This window comes from Erpetoichthys calabaricus, chromosome 1 (genome assembly GCF_900747795.2).
Source record: "Erpetoichthys calabaricus chromosome 1, fErpCal1.3, whole genome shotgun sequence".
NCBI classification, from domain to species: Eukaryota; Metazoa; Chordata; class Cladistia; order Polypteriformes; family Polypteridae; genus Erpetoichthys; species Erpetoichthys calabaricus.
In genome coordinates, this window is record NC_041394.2 from 116353454 (window position 1) to 116380963 (window position 27510).

The 27510-nt window shown below is 37.4% G+C and overlaps 1 protein-coding gene across 3 annotated transcripts in view; it reads left to right on the top strand.

Annotated features, from left to right (window-relative positions):
* Nucleotides 1–583: 583 nt before the first annotated feature.
* The window catches only part of LOC127528761 (cystine/glutamate transporter-like), an 81326-nt gene continuing 54399 nt past the window's right edge, over nt 584–27510 (top strand). For 2 of the 3 annotated variants that reach the window (XM_051929528.1, XM_051929537.1), the window contains exons 1-2: nt 584–772; nt 26121–26247. In XM_051929528.1, the coding sequence (XP_051785488.1) occupies nt 589–772; nt 26121–26247 (311 nt within the window). In that variant the 5' untranslated portion in view covers nt 584–588. Of the gene's footprint in view, nt 773–21620; nt 21696–26120; nt 26248–27510 lie in introns of all 3 variants that reach the window. The other variant, XM_051929531.1, reaches the window with a different exon arrangement.

The window sequence follows — 27510 nt, forward strand, 5'->3', positions numbered from 1 at the left end:
CAAGACAACTGAGGCTGTTTTCTTAATTGAATCAGAAAGGTCTGAATTGCCAAACATGGTGGCTCAGTGCTTATTACTGCTACCTTGCAGGTCCTTTGTCTGTATTTTGTAAGAGGTATTCTGTTAAAAGTTCACATTTTCAACTCTGTATTTTCTTTGTATGAGTGATTTTAAGCAATCCAGGTTTGGTTCCTAATTTGTGAATACTGCAGTATAGGAATAGGCATTGGTTGTTTGACATTTGGTAATGAACAAAACAGAAATGAATGGATGAATGGATCATACCACAAAGAAGTTAAAACTATAGTAAATGGTTTGAAGATGCACTGTGTAATTCTAGTCAGTTCCATTTTTTTCTTTTCTTAATTGGTTTATTAATCTTTGAATTACAATGGATATCACTGAAAAGTTTTCAAAAGTCTGTTCAGTTAGTTTCACAATTTGTTTGATATCCTTTTCTCTGCATGTTTTTCACTTTCTTTAGAAAGCATGCAGCGTGTAAAGGGCCAAGTTTTTTTCAGAGAGAGAGGGAGGGGTGGATAAGTGACCAAAAATACAGTTAACACAGAGAGTAGCTGCCTTCAAGAAATGGCAAGCACAGACACTGTTTACTTGAAGAGAAAAGTCAACCTTCTGGGATCTGTGTGCCTTATTGTAGGCACAGTGGTAGGAAGTGGGATTTTCATTGCCCCAAAAGGTGTCCTGAGAAACTCCGGCAATGTTGGAATGTCTCTTGTCGTCTGGTTGGCCACAGGACTTCTCTCTACATTTGGTAAGTAAAGTAACACTTTGGTTTAGCAAGCCAGGGTTAAATTTCATGCATAAGCCATAAAATATTTCAATGGTATATACAGTAAATATTTTATGAGCATTTTGTAACCTGCTGAAATGAGCTATAAACCTTTTAATATCTGATTAAAGAACTTGGTGAATTGACAGTCTTATTTTATTTGTTTTTTGAGCAGCATGGTCTGCGGAGAGAGTGTCGACCTTGTCGAGTGGTTTACTGACCTTGGCTTTGACATTCATGTCCCTGGTGACTCTTCCTGTGAAGTCAGTAGACGGATTGAGAGAGCATGGGCGGTCATGAAGTCGCTGGAAAGGGCTGTATGGTGCTCCAAATATCTATGCAAAAGGACAAAGGTCCAAGTCTTTAGTGTCCTGTCTTGCTATATGGTTGCGAGACATGGACGCTATCCGGTGACCTGAGACGAAGATTGGACTCCTTTGGTACTGTGTCTCTCCGGAAAATCCTTGGGTACCATTGGTTTGACTTTGTGTCGAATGAGCGGTTGCTCATGGAGTCCCGAATGAGGCACATTTACCTGCATTGTGAGGGAGCGTCAGTTATGGCACTACGGCCATGCTTCCAAGGGTGATCCAGCTCGTAAGATCCTCATTTTTGGGGACCCCAGTGGCTGGACCAGGCCAAGAGGTTGCCCACGTAACACCTGACTGAGGCAGATAGAGGGTCATTTCCGGACAGTGGTACTGCACCGCTTGTCTGCCTGGGGGGGTTGCCAACTGGTATCCTGAGCTGTTTCGCCGTGTAGTGGGTGCAGCAATGCACTGTACCAGTGCACGCTCCCCAGCTTCACTTGACTTGACTTGACTTGATGGTTGTGAATTGTTTAGTATTGCTGCTTCACAGATCCAGCATCCTGAGTTTAAATTCTGTGCCTGATCATTGTCACTGTGGATATTTCATGTCTGCATGGGATTTCCTCCAGGTACGAGTGGTTTATCTCTCACATCTCCACACGGGTCTGTCAAGTTCAGTGTTGTGCGTGAACTAGTTCAAAAGAGTGTGTTCATTGAACAAGGTAATTTTTCTAAGAACGGTGAACTTAACGTAATGTATTTTCAAGTGAAGAACTTGAACGTGAGCTAGTTCAGTTTTATGTGACATTCTGGATCTGGTTTAGGTCCAGATTAAACGTTTTGCCTTACCCTGTAATGTAGGGGTGGCGCCAAATCCAAATACGGTATTCAGATGAGCACAAATAGTGGATTTTTACAAATATTTATTTTGTACGAATTTGTGTAAAAATAACGTAAAATCAAATTAGCACTGTCTGTGTCTGCTTGCTTGTGCTTAAGCTGCACCCCTGCTGACACAAGCACGCTGCGCAGCAACGCTTTTGCTTTTAGGAAAACGTTGAACTTCGCGAGGCCAGTTTATATTTTTCCCTGTTGGCCATGCAATATGTGACGCAAATTTTGACCGGCAGCGTAATAAGTTCACCTACAAGCTGGTTCCCCAGTCACTATTTGTGTCACACAGTTGGAAATAGAGCGGTAATTTATACTTGCATCTATTTAATTTCTATTTAGACCTCGAGGATATTAGCATATATGGTTATACGTGTTGCTGGGTATAACTCAATAAAGTGTATTTAAATAAAAAAAGTCTTCAGAATTAGTGTACTTTACTCAGGAACACTGTAATAGGCTAATAAAAGGCATGCAAAATTGAAAAAAGTAAACTCAAGGGTCATTTATTCTCACTCCTTAAAAAATAAAAAAAAGCTGAACTTGAATTAGTTCAAAATTGAAATGGTGAACTATGAATGTGAATGTATTCATTTTAATCTGTGCAAACTGAACTTTAGTTAGTTCTTGTGAGGTGTGAACTTGCACAACACTGGTTAGGTTAAGGGGCAATTCAAAGCTGGCCTAAATGTGCATGTGTGCTTTAGCCCTGTGATGGAGTGGAATCATATCAGGGCTGTTTCCCACCTTGTCCCAGTGCTGATGGGATAGGTTGTGGCACCAATTTACCCTGAATTAGATTACGTTGGTTTGAAAATGTTATTTTCTAGGTGTTTTTAGCACCTGATGGGGGTGTAAAACTTTTTGTTTGTTTGTTTTTTTGTAAAAAGGGCCATGAATAATCATACAAATTATTAACCTCTCTCATTCTCACATTTCAAGTACAAGTTTTTTCTTCTTTCTAGAACCATAAAATAAATCATTCATGCAAAAATATACAAAATAAAATTTTCCCATTTAATCCAAATCAGAGTTATGAGGAGATAGTGTACATTCCAGCAGCATCAGGAAACAACTCTGAACACGGCAGTAATCAATATCAGGGCCTAGTAGCACATCTATATATCTTCTTAAATGATACCTAGAAATGATCACATAGTATAATGCATGTTTTATACACAATACATTTACAAATATGTTTGTTACAATATACAGTATAAGGAGAAATATATGTCTGATTATATTACAAATATACATTTGAACCATGTATACTTTACATTGAGTAAGTTTGTTCTGTAATCCAGAATGGAATAAACAGCTTTAAAAACCTTGAATTGTTAGCCACTTCCATATGTAAAACCTGGAACATTAACAAGCTATCTAATCTTAGTTTATTCCTAAATCACTTAATGCAGATTTTGAGTCTCTGGGCACTGTAGCCTTGAAATAAAATCTGGCTGGGGCACAAGTCCAGTTTGTGTTGTTCAAAAATATAAATTGGGATAGTCAGGAGGACTGTTAAGTACAGTATAACACAAAAACTCAACTGTCAAACATGTAAATTATTATAAATTACAAATAGCAGTGAACAGGAATACATATGAATGAATGAAATATTATTGCCAAGCAATACAGTTATTAGGAAATTGTCTTGGTATTACAGCCATAAATACAACAGTAGTAAGATTTGTCTATAATTATCTTATAAACCCTATAAACCTATCAAACAGAAAGTACAATATACAATGTGTGACTTGATCACACCATTATATACAAGAGAAGGGAATGGTAATATAGTACACTTTGTACATTAAAGCCACAAAACAGTACAACAGCATATAGAATTACATTCATGACCAATGCTCTTTTTTTATTTTTTTTATTAATTTTATTGTAATCATTCCATACAAATAGATCAATTTTTACAAAAGATAGGATTGAAAACAAGTCATCCCCCAAAGAGAGAGAGAGAGCATGGCCTGCAGAGTAAAACTTAAGGCTTGTAGACATACCTAAATTGATGACTTTAATAGGGCAATAGAGATAAATCGGAGAAGAAAAAGAAATGTAGAGATAATTGCTGCCTCAGTGCATTACGAGCTTATTCTAAGATATTATTGATTAGATCCTGCCAGGTTTTGAAAAGATTCTATACAGATCCTCTAACTGAATATTTGATTTTTTCCAATTACAAATAGTATAAAACATCGGTTTCCCACTGTCTTATCAGAGGAGAGTTAGGATTCTTCCAGTTTAGCAAAATAAGTCTGTGTGCCAAAAGTATAGTGAATGCAATCACCGTTTGTTTGTCCTTCTCCACTTTAAACCCATCTGGAAGAACACCAAACACAGCTGTTAATGGGTTAGAAGGGATTGTGACACCAAGGCTGTCTGAAAGGCACTTAAAAATTTTGGTCCAGAATGATGTTAATTTGCTGCAGACCCAGGACATGTGACCCAGTGAGGCTGGGACTTGATTGCTGTGTTCGCAGGTTGGATCTTGCCCTGCAGGCCCGGTCTTAGGTATTATGGGGCCCTAGGCGAAAGGGGGGTCCAGAGCCCCCCTGGAAGCTCTGCGAAATGCGTGAAAATTAGACCAAGGAGTCGATCCGGGGCCCCCCAGACGGCGGGGCCCTAGGCGGTCGCCTACTTCGCCTATGTCTAAGGCCGGGCCTGTGCCCTGGAAACATTTTGGACAATTTTAGGTGAGACAGATGTGCTCGATATATAATTTTGAGTTGAATAATTGTATGCTTTGCACATATGGAGGTCGAGTGAAGTCTCTGCATTGCTATTTTCCACTCCTTTTCTGATATATTGATTAAGAGATCCTTTTTCCATTGTCCTCTTGGATCTTTAAAAGGGAGGGACTGCAAAATTTTGAGCACTATTTTTTCTGGCATGGAGGAGGGTGCAAGATGAGGAAAATCGGGCAGGTTCTGTTTAACAAAGTTCCTAATTTGAAGATAATGAAAGAAATGTGTGGCTGGAAAGTTACATTTGGAGTGTAATTATTCATAGGATGCAAAGATGTTGTCTATATAAAGATTTCTAAGCAATTTAATCCCAAATCTTTTCCAGATATTAAAAACTGCATATGTTTGCCAGGGTTGAAAGAGGTGGTTCTCTTGCAGAGGTGCCACAGATAAAAGATTCTACATCTTAAAATGCTTTCTACATTGGTTCCATATTCTGAGTGAGTGAAGCACAATTGGGTTATTAGTATATTGGCAATAACTTGCATTTATCGGGGCACAAAACAGGAAATATAAAGAAGTACTGCAGGATTTTACTTCCATTGCGGACCAAGCCAGTGTATGTTCATCTATTTGTATCCAGGTTTTTCATAGCTTGTATCTTTGCTGCCCAGTAATAAAACTGAAAGTTGGGTAGAGCCATGCCAGCTTCTGCCTTAGGTCTTTGTAGGGTCGCTCTTTGGATACGTGAGTGTTTTGAGTTCCAAATAAATGAGGTTATTGTTGAATCTAATTGCTTAAAAAATGATTTATTAATGTATATTGGAATGTTTTGAAATAAAAAATGTAGCATAGGAAGAATATTCATCTTAACAACATTAATTCTTCCAGCTAGAGTGAGATGAAGGGTTGACCATCTATGCAAGTCTTGCTTAATTTTTTCCATACAGATGGTGAAATTTTGTTGATATGTTGCTTTATGTTTACTTGTGATGTTTAACCCTAGGTATTTAAACTGATCTGCGATGATAAAAGGGAAGGTGTCCAAGCTAATATCATGTGCTTGAGAATTCACTGGAAAGAGCACACTTTTGTTCAAATTAATTCTGAGACCAGAGATCTTTTGAAATTCTGTAAGTGCTGTTAAGACTGCAGGCACAGAATTTTGTGGATCTGATATATACAGTACGATATCATCTGCATATAGAGAAATTTTCTGTTCCAGTCCTTCTCTGTAAATCCCCTTTATCTGATAAGAATTTCGACAGTGGACCGCCAGTGGTTCAATGGCAACTGCAAATAGCAGTGGTGACAAGGGGCAACCTTGTCTGGTACCACGTTCTAGTTTAAAGTAGTCTAAACAAATGTTGTTAATAAAAACTGAAGCTTCTGGATTGGTATATAGTAGTTTGATCGATGCACAAATGTTCGGGCCAAACCCAAATTTCTCTAATGTAGTGAAAAGGTATTTCCATTCAATCATGTCAAATGCTTTTTCTGCATAGAATGATAATAATATTTCTGGGGTGTTTGACTTTGTTGGTGAGTATATTATATTAAACAGGCGTCGAAGATTGGAAGATAAGTGTCGACCCCTGATAAATCCAGTTTGATCTTGTGATATTATCGAAGGCAGCACTTTCTCCATCCTTCTAGCTATGATTTTTGAGAGTATCTTAACATCATTATTCAGGAGTGAAATTGGTCTATATGATGCACATTGTGATAAGTTCTTATTTTGTTTAGGAAAGACAGTGATTAATGCTTGGTGAAAAGTTTGAGGTAGAATTTGATTGTCTCTAGCTTCTGTAAATGTTGCTAATAGGAGGGGAGCTAGCTGAGTGGAGAATTTCTTCTAAAATTCTGCAGGGTTGCCATCAGGACCTGCTGCTTTCCCGCCTTGAAGTGACTTTATAGCATCTAGTAATTCTGATGGCGCCAGAGGTTTATCCAGTTCCTCTGCACTAAAAGTACCTATTTGTGGCATCTGTAATGTATCCAGAAATGCATTAGATTGTGTGTTGTCTTCTTTAAACTCAGTGGAATATAAGGATTTATAGTAGTCTCTAAATGTGTGCATTATATTTTTATGCTCAAAGATTTTATCTCCGTTCATGTTGGTGATTGCTGGGATTGCATTGCGAACTGCTTGCTTGGGTGGATTTGTTGAGCTAAAATCTTATTAGCTTTCTCTATGTGTTCATAGTAATGATGCCTGGATATATAAATTAGTTGTTCAGTTTCTTTAGTTGTCAAGAGGTTGAGTTCTGAATGCAGAGCCTGCCTTTTCCTATGTAGAGCCTCGCTTGGAAGCCTGGAATGTTCTTCATCTACTCTAGTAATTTCGTTTTTTAGCTCTGATACGTTCTTGGTTACTAATTTATTCCTGTGGGAGAGATATGAAATAATCTGTCCTCTTAAGAAGGCCTTTAAAGTTTCCCAGAGTATTCCTGCAGAAACCTCTGAAGATGTATTTGTCTCTAGGAAAAAACTGATTTGTTTGGATATAAATTCAGTGAAGTTCTCGTCTGCTAATAGAAACGGGTTAAGGCGCCATCTGTGAGGTGAGTGTGTGGGGCGTAGTGACTTTAGCTCCAAGATCAGAGGTACATGGTCGGAAATAACAATAGCATCGTACTTGCAAGATTTAATCGTGGGCAAGAAATTATTATCTATAAAGAAATAATCAATTCTTGAGTAGCAATGATGTACTGGTGAGTAGAAAGAATATGTTCTTGAGTTTAGGTTTAGAAACCTCCAGGGGTCTGATAAGTGTTTGCAGTGTTAGATATCATCCCCCCTGTGACATCAGTCCTATCTAAGAGTGGATTTAAAACACAATTAAAGTCCCCAGCCATTATAATTTTTTTCACATTGGGAATGGATGCAAATACGTTTTGCATGAATTCCTTATCATCGACATTCGGTGCATAAACATTTATCAAAATCATTTTACAGTTAAATAAGTTGCCCATGACCATCACATATCTCCCTTCAGGATCAGATACTACATCTGATGCTACAAATGAGACTGTTCTATGGATTCCCACACCTCTAGTTTTCTTTGTAAAGCTAGAATGGAACATTTGGCCAGTCCAGTCCTTTTGCACCTGGAACCGATCCTTGCTTAGTAAGTGGGTCTCCTGTAAAAATACTATTTTAGCATTTAAACCTGTTAGGTGAGAGAATACTGTCTTTCTCTTTAATTTGTGGTTCAGGCCTTTAACATTCCAGCTCACAAAGTTAACTGTCCCATCATGGAGACATTGATTCTGAATTTTTGATGTCATTTTATAGTCTTAACTGGAAGTGAGACAGCTTTAACCTTAATTTCCTATTTCCCCACGGGTAATTGCCATGCAGCCTATTGTTACATTGGTAGTTATAATTATAAGGATTAAAAGGATAGATTAGATATAGCCTGCTCTCTTTCTCTCCCCCCCTTATCCCCCCCCCCCAATTTTGCCCCCCCACGTGAGCACGTCCAAAGCAAGACAAGCCCCCACTCAGCGGCATTTGAGGATTAGAAAGTAGACATATTTATTGCCAATATAGTCTAAATACTATATGCCTAAAATATAATCATTAACATACTATAAGCATAAGATAAAATCCTCAGGAATCTTAAAGTATTAAGATAATAAACCCAGGGAATGGTGTTAGAAAGTGGTCCAGGATATGCATAGTAAATCCTAATGCAATAATTACAATAACAGTAAACCAAGGGTATGATGTTAAACAGTCCCCTTTAGGGTAGTAAAAAGAAAAGAAAAAAAAAGGAAAAAAAAAATATTTCTTCCACACACGTCTATAACTGTAATTAACACATAAACAGAAAGCAACCAAGTAATGTAAAGAATGTATAATTATAATACCCGTATCATTACTAATGGATCAGACAGCAGGTGATATCTCCTTGCCATGCCATGACAGGATGCGACTCACTATTGTGTTGTGAATAGTCTCGGGATCAGCTTTCTTAATTCCTTTTCTGCTTCCTCCTTGCTGGAGAAGACGTAGTGTTGGCCTTGAACATCCACTTTCAGTTTGGCAGGATACAAGAGGCTGTATTTGATATTGGCTTGCCGTAACCGCTGTTTGATGTTGTAGAAGGCTGCACGTTTAGCAGCTGTTGCGGGAGAGAAATCAGGGAAGATATGAATGTGTGAATCTTCCAGAGCAGCAAGTTTGTCTCCAGGTTTTTTGCATTCGAAATTGGCAGCTGTTGCTTTTCCATCAGCGGTCGATGCTAGATTTTCAGCTATTTCAATTCGAATCGTGAATGACTGCTTAACATCCTCTAGCTGATCGGCAAGTGTGCTCAGTTTAGACACGTTTTCCTGAATATGCTCCTCAATTTTTTCCAGCATACATTTAAAGGCCATCTCAAAGCAAGTATATATGCGTTTCTCCGAGTCTTTATTATCCTGCCACAGCTCTTGCTGCAGCTTCTCACTTGCCTTCTTGCTTTTCTTTATCTCTTGCTTCAGCTCAGCGATCATTACCTTCAGTTCGGACAGATCATTTCTGCTTTCGTGCAGCGTAGGCGAAGCGGCAGGCTCTATTACAGCCGATTTACCTGGCTCGCGTAGAGTAGGTGAAAGCGCGGACTGCAAGGCCTTTTCCAGTTTCAAATGATCTTCCCCAATCGGCGAGCTATCGCGACCTGCGTCACTTGCACTTTCGCTCCCCATTTCGCTCTCAACTGGAGATGATGCAACGGACCATGGTCCTGAGGAGTCAGGGCTTTCGCCCATCTGTTCCAGGACAGTCTCTGAAAGGCCGTAACTTGGGCTTCTACTTGGACTTGCTGTTCTGGGCTTGGATGTAGCTTTAGTTTTCTTTTCCATTTCTTTCTGAGTCCCCTTCTTACCGACCATGTTTATATAGGATATCTCAGGATAATAAAGAAATAATATTAAAAAATAACACCGCTGCTAACGGAGCTCCGCTTCAGACGTCCATCTCTCGCAACGGACGAGACCAACTCCCATGACCAATGCTCTATGCACTATGATTGAATCATTAGAGGTGTCACACTACAAAACTGAAGATAACGTGCACATGCTGTGAATGACTGCAGCTTGCTCTGATTTTCTTAAAATTTTGCAATTGAAGACTACAATTGAAAATTGTTGGATATGTTGTGTAGTGTGACACCAGCTTAAGACAGAAGGTCTTCTCTTTCTATCACAACATATTTTAAACTCTTTTTAAACCAACCCAGGTCCTTCATGCTTGTCTCTTGAGAATAAATAATCAATAATCATTTCTTTAGTTTATAAAATATTTTGTGATTTGTTGTAGATCATATGTGATTACATCTTCCTGAAGAAGGGGCCTGAGTTGCCTCGAAAGCCAATAAAAGGTGTCATTTTGCTTGACTTGTCATTACGTCAATAATGGCTAATATGGTACAACACCCTAAACTTTCAGAATAATTAAATTAAATTGTTAAAACTGTTATAGTAGTTGCCGTGAAATTGTATTTTTTTTTACTTCCCTAATCTAAGGTGACTGAAAAATTGTTATTAATTTGCCCAATTTTTAACCTGTTTATGCAGTTCAAGATCATGTTGGCAATACATTTGTGACAGCATTTAACAATAAAAAACTAATAATTTACAGTGTAAATATGCGTCTGGACATATGATGAAAATAAACATTTCAAATCAGAAGAAACATTTTAGTCAGTCAAGATCACAACATATAGTTAATATATCCCCAGTTTAGGGTTTTGGGTTTATGCACCTGGTCTGTGTTTCTACTTCATGACTTGTTAGTTTATTTCAGATTGCTGAATATGGTTCCCTTACATTAGCAGTGATGTCTCTATGCTAAGTTAGGTACAGGAATTAAGAAGTCTAGTGGGCATTACATTTATCTCTTGGAAATGTGAGCCCGACGTCAGCATTGCTGCCTATACACCCTTAATGTGGTTTGGAAAAAAATTAGACACATTGGGCAGATGGTTGTAAAGAAAACCATTGGGGGGGGGGCATGGTCTGTTGCTGTGGTTTCCAAGGGTTGTCATGGAGAAAGGACACCAGGATACAGTTGAAAAAGGCCACAAAAGGCAAGCAGGAGAGGAAAGAGAAAAGGTTTTCAACATATACTGATATACAGCACAAAAAAACAGCAGACGTTGACTATCCATGACCAGAGAAAGGATTGCATTGCCTGCTTACGGAGGTGGCCACCTCAAAGACTTTGCTGGCTGACCCACTCTAAAGTAGAAGCGGATGGGACAGTCAGGAGAAATTAAATTGGGTGAGATAAAAGCAGTCCTTGCTTATCTGGGGTAGCACGTTTGGAGACTCTAGGGAAAAGAGATCAAGGAAAATGGACTAATATTATCATTTGTGTCTGCAAACTGTCTGGATTTTGGGTTTTTTTCTGGAGGGAAGGGTTTTCTTTCTTTTAAGTTATTTACATACTGTACTTGTGGGGATGTGGGAGAGGGAGGTGTGTTCAAGAATTTTGTTGTTGCCATTTATGTCTGTATAGTTTTTCATACAAGATTAATTTAATACAGTTATTTTCACCTTGTATGATTCTCATGGTTATTTTGCTTAGATTGTGTAAGTTATATTATTTATCATATCAGTATCACAGGAAGGGGTCAGACACCACCTTTAGTGGTGACATATAGCGATATCTGCTGGGAAAAGTCAAAGTGTTATAAACTCATAAGCAATCTTGAAGTCCTTAATGGGCCAGGTATCTTAGAAAGATTATGGGCAATATAAGGCAGCATGTTCACTTTTAAGTTCATAATCAAGCTTAAATCTGTCACGTGTACATCGTACTATGAGATTGCTATTTGCATAACTTCCACAGACTAAAGATGGCAGTACAATACCAACAACAGACAATGAATACAAAGCAGGGGGTATCTAAAAGAGATACTCATGTAGTGATCAATAATCTTTTGACATGGGAATAACAATTGTCACTTATTCTAATGGTGTGTTGGTTAATGGTCCATGTTCATGTTGACCAAGGTCTTTAATAATATTGTTTGTATCTCTAAGGCAGTGTGTGATATATGTGTCATGGACAGAATGGAGTTGAATCCCAATAATAACTAAGAGTCAGCTTCATGATCTTCTGTATTGTTTGTGTAGTTCTGAGCTCAACTGCTCTGGGATACCAAGGTGTTGAGCAGCCAGTGAGTATGGACTGCGGTGTACACCAGTGGGAATTGGTAAGTAGAGATGTGGACATGCAGGCTTTCCTTAGATACAAAATTTACTTGGGAGCAAAAAAATGTTGCTATATAGGTTCAAGTTAGGTAATGGGTTTAGGGGTGGCTCTGCCGAAAGTGAGCATTTAAAATCCATCAATCCCTCCATCCAAGAATCATGCTCTTGTTCATCCATAGCCAGCCATCTTAATGGTATTCCTCAATTTCTGTACAGGACACCTGCCATAGTTTTTTTCTTTTCAAGATGCACTCTCTCATGAATATAAATAGGTCAACACCCTTATAGTACTAGAGATCTTCATCACGGTAAACACCAAGTGAGTTGTAGGCAGGAATTGTGAGGTTGTGTGAGCAGGACTTGTGGGTGTTGCAAGCCTTGTCCTAACAAGCCAATTGCCATGGATTGTTGTGGCAGATCATGTTTAACTCCTTTTAACTTGTGTATTAAGCAGTTTATTAAGTCTGGGACCACCAGGACGCAGCATTTATGGAAGTCTCTAAATGTAGTCCCAAAGTAGTCAGTTTTTAAATATATTGATCTTGAATATCATTAGAGATGATAAAGAGCAGTGGACCCAGGATAGACCCTTGTGGAACACCATATAGAATATCATGTGTCTTTGAAGTATAATTACTACAACTAACAAAGAATTTTCTACCTGTCAAGTAAGACTCAAACCAATTTAAGACACTGCCAGAGAGGCCTACCCATTGACTAAGGTGATTCCTAAGAATATTGTGATCAATGGTATCAAATGCACTCAGAATGCACTCAGATCTAAGAGGATGAGAACAGATAAATGGCCTCTGTCTGCATTTACCTACAAGTAATTTACTATTTTAACCATTTTCAGTTTCTGTACGGTGATTTGTTCTAAAACCTGACTGAAACTTGTCAAAAACAGAATGTTTATTAAGGTGATCATTTAGCTGCATAATAACTGCCTTTTCTAGGATTTTACTCAAGAAAGGCAGGTTAGAAATGGGTCTAAAATTTTCAAAAGCAGAGGAGTCAAGATTATTTTTCCTGAGCAGGGGTTTAACAACAGGAGTCTTAAGACAGTCTGGGAAGACATCTATATCTAATGATGAATTTACTATGTCAAGAACAATATCAATTAGCACACCGGATACTTCTTTGAAAAAACTTGATAGTATTGGGTCAAGGATGCAGGTGGAGAGTCTCAGTTGAGAAATTATTTTATATAAACCCGGTAAATCTATCCAGGTGAAGAAATTTAATTTGTTTAAAATCGAGTACCGGGGTTTAAGAGGGTTAGTATTGGGGAGATGTACTATATTATTTCTAATATCATTAATTTTGTGATTAAAAAATATAGCAAAAGCCACACAAGTTTCACTGGAAGTTTTTTGGAGGCATTCCATTGAGAGACCTGGGTTTAGCAGACAATCAATTGTAGAGAATAAAACACTCGGATTACTTGAATTGTAATTTATAATTTTACAGAAATAGCAGCACCTCTCAAGATCAACTACTGTATGTTGTTGTATTCTGTTATTTTAGCCTTCAATATCTCATAGTGGATAATCAGTTTAGTTTTTCTCCATTTACGCTCAGCTCTCCGGCTTGTTTTCTTTAGATCAGACACTCTTTGGGTCTTCCATGGTGTAACAGTGCTGGAGGATTTTTTAACTGTCTTTTCAGGTGCGACTATGTCAGCGGCAGCTCTCACTTTAGTATTGAAATTTTGCACCTTACTATTTACATTATCCTCACTATTGTAGTAAGCACTACAAACGGACTGGTTGCTTAAAATGTTTATAAACTTTGAAGCTGCAAATGAATCAAAAAAGTGTTTTTTAACAATGTGCTTCTCATTAATTTTTTCTATCATTATTTCTATATTAAATAGTAAAAGAAAATGGTCTGATAAACCAATATCAATGATCTGCCTCACATCAATTTTTAGTCCTTTAGAAATGACTAAATCCAGCGTGTGCCCTGCTTTGTGTGTTGGCTGACTAACATGCTGACTCAAATCATGAATTCTTTTGCTTTTGGGTCACACTGATTATTGATATGAAAATTAAAGTTGCCAACTATTAGGAACATGTCATAGTTCGTAATTATAATTGACACTAAGTTTGAGAATTCCTCAAAGAAAGATGCATTGTATTTAGGAGGTCTATACACGGACAATATTAGAGAATGAGAGATTCCTTGAATAACAACCGCAAGATACTCAAAGGACATGAATGTACCAAAGCCGACAACTTTACACTTTAACCAGCTCGAGTAAATATTTGCTAAACCGCCGCCTTTCTTACCTTGGCGATCAGCATGAGTAAAGGTGTAATTCGGAGTTACAGATTCAATTAAAACAGCCACACCATCAGAGCTAAGCCACAGTTCACTTAATATAATAAAATTGATGTTCCTATCACTAATAAGATCGTTGATGAAAAACACCTTGTTGGTTAATGCTCTAATATTTAATAAGACCATATTTAAAGTCCTGGAAGAGCAGAACTGAATCATAGAAGCATTATAGGTATTCGAGATGGAAATTAAATTATTCATATTAACGCTGCTTTGTGCATATTTTTTATTTAATCTATAGTCTGTTTTTATAATTTTGATAATTGCTCATCTAGAGGTGAAATGATAGTTAAATGATTCACATTTATGCTGCGCTGTCTAGATTTTTTACATGATTTAAGGTTAGTTATTAGAGTATTGATGCAGTGCGCTTTTGAGGAAGATTTCACTACAGAATTATCATGTCTTAGTAAGTCATTATGGAAAGAGTTTGGAGTAAAAATACAGATTCAAGATAGATGAATTATCTAGAGATGAATCTATTAGGATGCAGACCATCCTGCTTGAAGAAACACGGCGACTCCTAGAAGAGGTTCTAGTTGTCCATGAACCCGATGTTTTGTCCCTCGAAGAAGCCTTTTAACCAGATTTTTAATGCCAGCAGATGATTGCAGTACTCATTCGCTCTTCTAACCAGAGTTAAGTGACCCGAGATGAAGATTCTTGTAGCCGGGGTCCTCTCCTTTGTGGCTTTAATAAGTGCTGTGAAGTCCGCCCTGAGTATCTCCTACTGTTGTTATCTCATGTTGTTTACCCTGGCATGTATTACAATGGATCCTACTGCCCTGTTCTTGTGCTTCTCGAAGACTATCGGCACTCTTCTCATAACATCTCGAACACGAGCACCGGGAAAACAAGAAGGCGCAGGGATAAAACTCACTTAGCTTGAAAGTGAGTGGCACAGCATGGAGTCGAGGTTACTGAAACACAATTTGCTGTTCCACTTCCACTTCGTGTCCTAGGAAAAAAAGAGAGAGAGTTTTATCAGTTTGTTCTACAACATCCCAGTGTTATTTAGGCTTAAATATTCCATCTGATATTATTCTGCATTATTACATACATAAATAAGTACTAAACACTGTTTATTCTGTTTAAACTTTTAATTAATAATTTAACTAATTACACGCCTCAGTACTCTTGTCAGTTTTTTTGTAACCTTAAAACTTTCATCTTGTTAACATTACCTGTTTTTTTTTGACAACATGTAATACTTACTGCTTAAAAATAATCTGAAACTTATTTAATCCAATTTAGCATTAATGGAATGGCTATACCATATCAAGACAAGGCACAGTCTGGATGACCCGGGCCATTTTGCTAGAACATCTTTTGGGATGTGACATGAAAAGAGCAAAGCAGAACCCATTTAAACTTCCACTAGGTGCAGAAATTAAGCCCAGGACCATGGATACCTAAAGGACAGAACTCACCACTACACCACTATGTTGTTCTTCTTGTTGTTTTCATATGTACTTGGTTAAAAAAGCTAGGAAAACGGAAAAGTTATATGTTGTAAGAAAGAGAAAGGGCAAATGAAAAAGGGTTAGGCAAGCCACAGTCGTATATTATTATTGAAAAGAAAAAAATAGAATTTCAAAAAAGTGCAACAAACTCCCAGACATGAGTTTCATGGTTGAACGAAGATGGCTAAACTTTTGATCTCATATGCTTCTAGCAGGAAGTCGGACACTGGAACTGACATCAGAGATGGTAGGGTCGTCAGTCTTCTGGTCTGAGGAGGGAGAAAGAGAGAAGGCATTGCCTTACTTAGTGCCAGGAGGACGGCTTGGACATGCTCTATGTGTTCCTCCCAGGTGCCAGAATAGAAGAAGATGTCATCTAGGTAGGTAGCACTATAGGAATTGTGGGGATGTAGCACACTGTCCTCCAGAAGTTGGAAAGTTGCCAGAGCCCTAAGTAATCCAAATGGTAGTACATGATATCGCCAGTGTCCAGTATGGGTCCTAAACACTGTCTTCTTCTTTGCGGAGTCCATTAAAGGAATCTGCCAATGTCCTTATGTCATGTCAAGCATGGTCAAGTATTGAGCCTTACCAAGTTGCTTGAGGAGTTTGTCCACTTGTGGCATGGGGTAATTATTGAATTGGGGGACTTGATTAATCATTGCAAAATTATCAACTTTTGTCTGGATTTGGGACCAAAAATGATCAGGCTAGACCAAAGATTAAAACTTTCCTAAGTCACATCAAGGTCTAACATTTGTTTGATCTCAAGTTCCACTTCTGCACACCTTTCTTCTGGGTGGGCTACACCCGGCTCAGTAATGATGTCATGCCAAATCAAGCTGGTCCTTCCAGACTGTTCATTCACCACTTCAGAGATAGAGAACATGGCTTACTTGAGTTCTTGTCATTAACTGGGTATCAAATCAGATCCAAAATTAAGCAATGCTTATAAAGCAAAGAAAGAACAGGGCTGGCCAGAGTTGGGATTGTGGTCCTGCTCCTTCCATGGTTTTAGCAGATTTATGTGGTAGACCTGCTCTATTGGATGATGGTTTGGTTGTTTGACCAAATAATTGACCAACCCTTTCCTCTCTTTAATTTCATATAGGCCTTGCCAATAAGCCAGTAATTTTGAGTGGGAAGTGGGAATAAGGACCATGACACCATCTCTGGGTTTGTTACTTACAAAGTCTAGTGCCACAGTCGTACCAACAGGCACAGGTTGCTTGTGCATGCTCCATATTTTCTTTTAGTATGGGCCTAATTTTTGCAAACCTATTGTGTTACTGTATGATATACTCTGAAGTGTTTGTAGAAGGGAGTGCCTCTTCTTCCCATCTTTCCTTTAATATATCAAATAGTCCCTGGGGTTGTTGTCCAAATAATGATTCAAAAGGTGAGAACCCTGCAGACGCTTGAGGGACTAACTGGTAAGCAAATAACATGAGGGGGAGTAACTGATCCCAATTACTCCCATCCATGGTTACCACCTTGCACAGCATTTGTTTGAATGTTTGATTAAACCACTTTACAAGACCATTGGTTTTAGGTCTTTAGATGTATTATTTTTTTATTTTGAGAAACTTCCCTGAATGTCTCCAAGTTAAAGGGTGTCCCCTGCACAGGAATACACTGAGCAGCATTTAAAGAACAAAACTCATCCTAAACTTTGCATTATCATCATCATTAAAATAAATTGCAAAATGGATAACAATGGAAACAAGTCTGTCAAGAGTTGCACAATTACTGCAAATACCGTATCTCAACCGCATTACCATTGCAAATAATATTTATGCAGTAGATGTTTCAGGACAAGGTATGGGCACAGCTTTATTACAAATAGAGCTTACAGTGCTTTCAGAAAGTATTCAAACAATTTCACTTTCTCCACATTTTGTTACATTACAGTCTTACCCTAAAATGTACTCAGTTTTTTATAAATCATACATTTACACACAATGAACCATAAACAAAAAGAAAAATTAGGTTTTTACATATTTTTTGTGAATATATTGAAAATAAAAAACTGAAATGCAACACATACATAAGTCCTTTGTTGAAATACCCTTGGCAGCGATTACATAACAGCCTCAAGTCTTCTTGGGTATGATATTATGAGCTGGGCAGACCTGGATTTGGGGATCTTCTCCAATTGTTCCAACCAGTAGCTGCTGAACTCTGTGAAGTTGGATAGGAAGCATTAGTGCACCTCTGTTTTCACTTCCCTACAGAAATATTTGATTTGAGAAATGTCCAGGCTCTGGCTCGGCCACTTACGGGCATTCACACAAGTCTGTGCACCTGACAGGTCATTGTCATGTTGTAAGATAAAATTTCGCCCCAACCCAAAGGTCTGAGTACTCTTAAAGAGTTCTTTTTTTGTCATAGATCTACCTCTGTACTTTGATCTGTTCCTCTTTTCCTTGATTCTAAAAAGCCTCTCAAGCAGACCCTAATACTAGTAAACAACACTACAGCATGATGTTGCTAACCACCAGGCTTCACCACTGGGACATTATTGGCCAGGTGATGAGTGATGTCTGGTTTCCTCCAAGATTGATGTGGTTTCCTCTACATGTAACAAGCCAAAGAGTTTAATCTTGGTTTCATGAGACCAGACCAGATTCCTTTAGGTGTTTTTCAGCAAACTCCAAGCAAGCTGTCGTGTGGCTTTTTACTACCCAATCCACCAAAATAGCTTGAGTGGTGGAGTGCTGCAGAAATGGTTATGCTTCTGACAGGTTCTTCCATTTTCACAGAGAATGTCAAAATGACCTTTAGGTTTTTGGGCACTTTCCTGACTAAAGTGCTTCTTTCCTCTTTGGCTAAGTTTGGCTGGACGGTCTGCTTGAGTACTTCCAAACTTGTTCCCTGTAAGAATGCTGGAAACTACTTTGTTGTTTAGGACTTTAAGAGCTGCAGAAATTTTCCAGTCCACAGCTCTGTGCCTTGACACAATCCTACCTCAGAGGTCTACATACAATTCCTTTGACTTAATAGCTTGGTTTATCCTCTGTCAACTGTGAAGCCTTATACATGCAGATGTGTTCCTTTACAAATCGTATCTAATCAACTGAAAGACCACAGGAGAAGCTTAATTAAGTTATAGAAAATCTCAAGGATGGTCAAATGAAATGGGTTGGACCTGATGTCATTTTCACAGGTCTTGGCAAGAGGTCTCAATACTGTATGTATGTTCATGTTATATTTAAGCTTTTTATTTTACATATATTTGAAAAAATGTGTAAAAAACATTCTTTGCTTTTTGACTATGGAGTATTGTGTGCCAATAGATGATTAAAAATTTGTTTAATCCATTTTAGAATGCAATATGTGAAAAGAGTGAAGCTGTTTGAATACCTTCTGAATGCAAAGTATGTTTTTACGTTCAGATTGGCCAGTGTTGTTTCCTATCAACTCTGCATCTCATAACATATACAGTATAAGAAGATTCTTTGACAAGAATAGATATGATAACACACCATGACATTCTCAGAAAGGATTAATGCAAATCAGCGTCAATCTCTACACCATGGGGTGCATAGCAGAAAAAAACATGGAGAAGAGGCCAGTCATTCACAGGTAGTTAAGAATTCTTCACACTTGAAATCTTAATGCTACATTAAAAAGGTACCAGTTTCCTATACACACATTGCAGTGAAGCACAGTTAATCTCTATTAAGTCACCATTTTTGCTGTTTCTCGGTCACAATTTATACAGAAGGTTTTGACTGTAAATTAAGGTACTGATAATAGACTACAGTGGATATGGTGAATCAATACCATCCCTACATTGAACTTGCTTAATCCTATTCATGATCATGGGATCTTGAGAACATCCTTGCAACACTAAACAAATGGCAACAATCAACAATAAATGGTGCATCCATACAAGCGAGAAAAAAAACAGATAAAACTTTTATAAAGATAAAAAATACTCACAAAACAGTAAACCCAAAACATCAGCAAGACTGGCTCAGTTTTAGCTTTGACTATCTGGAGGCATTAGCAAACAGAAGGATGCTGTTGACTAACCTGCTCGGTATTATCAACAATGGGTCACACCCTGTATAGGACACACCAGGGAACAAAAGACTAATTTTATCATGTTGCTTCAGGGGATCTTTGTTCTGTACTGGTATGACATTAAACTGCATCTGCCCTTGCAAGTAATCATCCAACTTGCAGGGAATACTTAGAGGTTGGTGGCAGGATTGGCACTCTAGCCACTGTAAACATTTCACCTTCACACAGCACTGAAATGACAGACAGGACCCCTTTCTGCTCTCCGTGGGAGTAGCTCTGCTGCAGCCACCAACAATATGGTTGCCAACCAGGATCCCAAGCTGTTTTTTTGTGTGGTAGGTGCAACAACGCATTGTACTAGTGCATGTTCCCCAACCTGACTTGCCTCGTGTGTGTCTTATAAACCATCAGACAACACTTTGGCCATTTTAATATACAGACATTTCCATAATTTATTAATAGTGCTCTAATGTTGTAGCTTTATTGAGCTCAATAAAATATCTAGATATCCATCTTAATAATGGATTGAAACCCTGAGAAACAAATTACTAAAATGCACTTTGGTTCTGCATTCACACAATACAGAAAAAAGAAAAAAAAGCAGCAATATTACCTAACCGATAGAACAATCAGAATTGATGGAGTTCCTTATACATTAAAAAAAAGAAGAAGGAGGATAAATCATAGACATGTATGAACTCTAAGACCACAGACTGGCCACTGGAACTAATCACCAGGAAGTCTTGAACATCCATAGTCCAGAAGTTTTGAGGTCATTGTGGGCTGGGAGAGGGGTGGATGCAGATATATACTTTGTTTTATGTTCTCACAAGAAGCAAGAATTTAAGATTACACAGACATCCTGAAAATATTATTTCTGGAAAATATTTGGGCTGTTGAGGTAGTGGCCTAATACATGTGTGCTAGCAACAAACAGAGAGCTTTCTGACAATCCAAATAAGTGTGCACATATTTGCTTAGGTCCCCAGAGGGACCAAAAGTGGTCTTATCACTCCTTTTCCTTATCTATTATTGTTCATTTGCAACCTTTGTAGTTTTACCAGTTTTTCAGTAAAAGAAACTCATTGCCTTGCTAATAAAGCAGTTGAATTACCGGAATCAGAGATGTTATGTCATATTATGCCTAATATGGTGGCATAGTGGCACTGTACTTATCTCTTCTTCCTTACAGGTTTAGGAATTTGGCATATTTTACCTTTATGTGGATGTTTTAACAGGTGTTCTGTTAGTCCTTCCCCATTTCTACTGTAAAGTTTTTAAGGCTACACTTAAGGTCTGGTTTGAGAAACTTTAAGCCCTCACTGGTTGTATCTGCTGCTGTCTGGATAGACTGTGGTTTCTTGTCATCCTGTAACAGAAAAGGCAGGCTTAGAAAATGAATGGATGAATTGACCGTGCTGTGTGAAAGTTAAGATGTTGAATGGGTCGTATATCTGAGTGAAGACACCCCAAGTAATTCACTTCAGATGTTAATTTCACATTTTCTGAGTCACTGTTAATTGGTGGATGTAATTGAAATTCATAACACTGAAAGAAACTGAAATGTTTTCAAAGGACAGGCTTCATAGAGGCATCCAGTTTTACAACTTTATTAATTTCCTTTTTCTAGTCTTTTTCTCATTTACTTTGGAAATCATATGTAGATGAATGGGGTTTTTATTCAACACCATACTCAGCATTAAACAGAGAGAGACAGGAGAGAGAGAAGGGCGAGAAAGTGGCCAAAAGCACCGTTAACACAGACCGTAGCTTCATTGCAGAAATGGCAAGTACAGAAACTGTTTACTTGGGGAAAAAAGTCAACCTTCTAGGATCATTGTGCATTATTGTAGGCTCAATGGTAGGAAGTGGGATTTTCATTGCTCCTAAAGGTGTCCTGAGAAACTCCGGCAATGTGGGCCTGTCTCTTATCATCTGGTTGGCTACAGGAATTTTCTCTACTTTTGGTAAGTAAAATAACACTCTTCTCCGGAAAGCTTGGGTTAAGGTTCATCAGCAGCCATAAAATATAGCAAATATGTATGGTTTTTGAAAACCATTTTATAATTATTATAGATGAGTTATGCAATTTTCTTTTGTATTCATCTAAGGAAAAATACTACTTGGATGGAAGAAACCAGAGGATAGAAGATTTTTTTGGCTTACAAAATGTCCTAGCAAGCACCACCATTTTCCATATTTGTTTCATAGGCATATTGATGTTGGCAACAATGTATATATCTATTAGGTGAATTTTTGATGAATGGACACAGGATGTCATCATGTCGCCATTATGAATGGTGACAGCACATTCAGACTAGCACCAAAGCTTTGGATCGGCTGGACTAAAAAGAGTATTTTTATGAGAATATAGGGAAAGAATAGCACATAAATTTAGGACATTTTAGCTGACTTTTGGCTTTTGTTTTTTACTTTGACACTATTTTTTTTTTTGTGTTGTTTATTTGGAACTTTGACCTTGGCTCAGTTCTTGACTATTGTTATTGGTATTCCATGTAGAAAGCCCTTCTGTTTCTGGTTGATATTAAAAAAAAGTTATCAGTACTAACAGGAATGGGCTAGCTTTTTGCCCCTGGTCACTCTTGTCTGAGGCTGTTGAATGGTAACATCTGCCATGTCACAGCCACATGATGGTGTAGTTGAGAATATATTGAAGGGGTTCAGTAAGAACTTACCTAAGTAAAATAAGTCACTGGCACTTTTATTCTTCAGTTGTCCAAAGCAACGATATCTTTATTGACACACACAGACCTTAGCTGCAATGTTCATGCGTGTGTGTTTTGCTCAGTTGCACACAAGCCATTTATACAATTTGCATTACCTTTAGCACTTCACATGTTTGGTTAGTATGTACCTCATGAATTCTTATTAGACTCTAAACAAACAACTCTCTTTTCAGATAAACATCACGTCCTTGAGAAGCCTGCAAGTCTATTTCGGACTGTACTTGTCAAACCCAAAGAAGCAGACACAAGCTAAAGTTTGCTTCATTTTCTTCTATTTAGAGAGAGAGAGAGAGGTTAGGAGCACGCACTAATACAGTGCATTGCTGCACCCACCACATGTTAAACCCACTCAGGATTCCAGATTAGGACCCGAGTGCAGCCATGCAATGGGTGACACTCCAGCACCACACTAGTTCAGATGGAATGGAACAGCGTGAGGTTTTTTATGGCGGCTGGAGTGCCAATTCTTCCACCACCCCCCAGGTGTTTTCCCTGCAGGTTGGAGGGCCTACATGCAGGGCTGGATGCAGATTAACGTCATACTATTTAGACTTAAACTAATTAATTAAGTAAAGAATTATAAGCGTGGGTGTTATATATAAAGATGATAACTATAAAGTAAAAATCAAATGCATGAAGTAAGTTCTTCTCCATTAGCTTGAGAATCTTATCTATTAATTATTATTACTATGCTAAGCACTGACAAATTAACAATGTACCTGCCAGGTCTGCTATTCCCAACAATAAGATTAAATGAGTAAATATACTCTTTTTCCTATGACTTATTTTATGATCACAAATAGCAAGTCGAATACTAGGCTTGTGACCGACTGCACCTGGACACAGGCCCTTGGCAGATCCCAGAATTTCCCAAACTGTGCGAGAAACTTTCAACCAGACCCCACAGTAGAAAGGAAAGTCTTAGTGTGAGCATTTTTAGTCTAACCTTTACAATAGCCACTTCAGTGAGCTCCCATTGAGTTTGTAAGTTTGTTTAGAGTTTAGTGTGTTTTTTCTGACTTTTGGCTTTGTGCTCCTGGATTTTTGAGTTTTGCTTTGCAGATTTGTTTTTGTCTTGATCTCAGTTTCAGAAATAATAATCTGACTACTATTTTAAGATTTATCCTTTGGATTTTTTTAAAGTACATGTTCTTAAGTCACTGTGAAAGGTCCTCACAGAAGGCGCAGTGGTAGTGCTGCTGCTTTGCAGTAAGGAGATTATGGGTTCGCTTCCTGGTTCCTCCCTGTGTGGACAGTGCTTTGAGTAGTGAATAAATGTAAAGAATTATTATTATTAATTATTAAAGGTGAAAGACAAGTAAAAAGTAGTAAATAATCCTATAGACTGTGGAAAGGTACTAGAAAAGTTAGAAACATAAACAACTTGTCAGATGATCCAAACAGGTGAGGCTAAAGGAGTTCCTTTGTTCTGTCATAGTAATATATAAATAAATGCAGACACATACTTACAAAATAATAGTACTTTTCTGGTTTTGAATTATGTTTCAATCTATTGCTTTTTGAATGAACATGTTCATATATTTGATTCTACTTCATCCTGATTTGCATTGCTTTCTGGGTGTGCACTGTCAGCCATGTTTTACAGAGTGATGTTTATTACCGCGTCCCACTGGCTGTGGAGGAGCTGGTCCTGCTGGCTGTACTGTTGGGCTCCAGCTTCTGTGAGCATGATGACCTATCACATACCTGACAAAGACTTACCACTTTCCACCTTAGCCCCAGTACTGATGTGAATATACATTTTCAGGTTTTAAAACAGGACATAAATGATCATACAAATTGTGTACTTCTTGGACTTTAATGTGCTACACTTCAAGTCTAACTTTTCTCCTCTCCCTACAGTGCTGTCAGGCTATTGGAGTCCCCTAGATCTATAAAAATAATTTAGTCTTAATGAAAAAAATATATTACAGAACATTCTCAAATACATTCTGTTCAATTCAGGATTGTGGATATTCCAGAAGTATACAATAAGGATATTGAAAATGGAGAACAGAGAAAGACAGGAGGGCAAGTGTCACAGCAAGAGTGCCATGAGACTGAGCGATGAAACTGAAGCATGGCTAAGCACGGTGACTTGGGTTTGGGCACTGTGTAATGAACTGTTAATTTAAGTCCCACCTTTTATACTATTTTTTTTATTTTTTTGCTTCCATGCATACCACATTTGTGTACTGCACAGGCTGAGGACTGCTGTTCTTGTGCATATCTGCACTGAATTGTGACTAGTTTTATGTAACAATTGAAAACCATTTCAGTTACCTAAATGTTTATATAAAAATTGGGCAATTTAAAGACAATCTTTAAAATCAGAATTAATTTTTTTAATAATGCAGCCTCGCTAGGTCCAAGGTCTCTGGTTTTAAAAATAAGGAAATATAATGCGCTATACCTTTTTAAAATTAATCACATAATTTAATTCTTTAACTTTAACAGCACGCCTTTAAACACATAATGGAATATGACTGCGTTTACAGATGTGCTTACACTTTGTGCTCTATAGGTTTTTGTAACTTAATAAAACTTAGACTAGATGGAGGGAGCAGGAGAGCTGGGAAAAATAGGAGTGAACTGAAAGTTCTGAATGATTACAGTGACTAAAGTAGGAAAGAAAGTACTGACATCATTAGTTATTGTTTTTAACAACATGTTTAATATCATATCAGAATGCTCTGAGTACAGTTTAAATGAATCAAGTGTAAACGTTCTCATATAAGACATGATAAGCTAAGTCTGTAGCTATCAACTAAAATGCATCTTTTAAGAAGGTACTGTATATACCAGCTTCAGGAATGAAGGAGTATTTGAATTGGTTATTTTTTATTTTTTTGTTTTCTGTAATCTGAGTTTAGAGTATTGACAGATTTAGGTTCTTATCGTTTTACTCTTTCACAATTTTATTCATTGTATTTGTATTAATAAAATACAATAATTAATCTAAAAGACAAGAATTAGATTGACTCAATAGACTAAATACAACTACTATAAAAGCATCTCATAAATAGCTTCAAAAACAATTACTAAGACAGAAGCCACACTGGTGCAAAGTGTTTCTGTGTTCTCCCAAAACTTAGTTTGAGTTTGATGTTGTCACAAGATACTGTATTTTACAGTTTTGGCAAGATCTGCTACCTGGTGTTTCATGGCTCATCACATAAGACTAAACATTTGATAATACTGTGTTTAGTTTAAAATATTGTTGTAAGAATTACCATAGATCATTTAAAAGAAACCACTATTGAAAAGTCTAAGGAGTAATAAAATCTAATATTGTTTAAAAAGATTTCTGCAGTGAAAATATATCTCCTTTTTGCTTCCCAAAATCTCAGAAAAAAGATATTGGTCATTATTAATCCGTCTGTTTTACTAACCTGATTATCATTCATTTTAGTATTGTGTGGGCTTTGGTCTTTGTTAAATATTGTTACAGATGTCATAAAAAATGTAAAAAATACACAGACAAAGAGAATGAGAGGAAACAATTCAGTCTATCAATCACCTTTGGTTAGTTAATAGTTTATATGCCCCAAAATCATATTCTACCAATGTGTTTTCTGCTTCAACAATATGACCTATTAATCTGTTTATATTTGTGATGTCCTTTATTTTATGCCTGGCTTCTAGGAGCGCTCTGCTATGCTGAGTTAGGCACAAGCATTAAGAAGTCTGGTGGGCATTACATTTATCTTTTGGAAACCTTGGGACCCATGCCAGCATTTCTTCGTCTCTGGGCACAATTTATTCTTATTCGGTAAGTTTCTGTGAGATGAGCATGCAGATAATATATTCTGTATTCTTTAGTCATGATGATTAAGGTTTGGTAAGTTTTAAATTTGAGAAAGACTGATAGACTGGCATCTTTGTTAACACAAAGATTTAGATTTTATCTGTGGAGATAAGATGCTGGCACTCAGTGTTGTCGATGGAGAGTGAATGGTCAATGCCTACCACCAGGTTTATTTCAGGGGTACAAAATAAAAAAGGAATACTCTATACTCTCATGAAAATTTAGAAAAAGATGGAATTCTTTATGTTGTGTTTCTGAACACCAGAAAATCAACCAGCAGGAGTATTTGCTGACATTAGCAAAGAGATTAGTAAAATAAAATGTGTTATTTGGTGTAGTCACACCTTGCATTATTTCTGTTAGAAAAGTGCTTGTGAGGATTCCTCAAACATGTTTTTTTCCATCTGGACATATGCTGAGGTATCCTTCAAAGCAAAACAGAACACTTTTATTTGTTCTGTGAGTATTACTCAATGTTAAGAATTATTTACCATTAGAATCTCAACTGGAACAGATACTTGAACCTCTCAGCCATTCTTCAGAATTGCCTTTGAAATACTCCAAAAATGTGACACGTCTAGAAGGTTCATTAACAGTTAAAAACAAAGAAAACTAAAACAACAAGCAAACATTTTACACCTAAATATTGATAAAAAATTTGCTCTAGGAATTCTGCTGTGTGATGGTTTTTGGATAGATAGATAGATAGATAGATAGATAGATAGATAGATAGATAGATAGATAGATAGATAGATAGATAGATAGATAGATAGATAGATAGATAGATAGATAGATAGATAGATAGATAGATAGATCTTTTTTTTTTTTTTAAATAAACTTTATTTAGCACAATAACAAAAACATGAACACAGCAGTAATATGCAGTTAATAGACATGTTGCATTACTCCACTACTATTGCCCTGTACACGCCTTCTACTCCACACATAATATTACAGAATTTCCATAATACATAAGTAATTCATCATTTGTTCATTATACCACTACTCCCTGTATATGCCTCCTAATCCACACATAAATATAAATAATTGTCCCTAATAAGTTGTACTCGTCTCCTACTCTGTACATCACACTCCATTATACACACAGTACTGTATTCCTCAGGACGTCTCCTGTGCTATGCTTACAACCATCCAGTATTTAAATATTGTGAAGGACATTTGAAGAAGTCACCACCCAGTCACCAACTTGTCCCTCTCAACAGAACA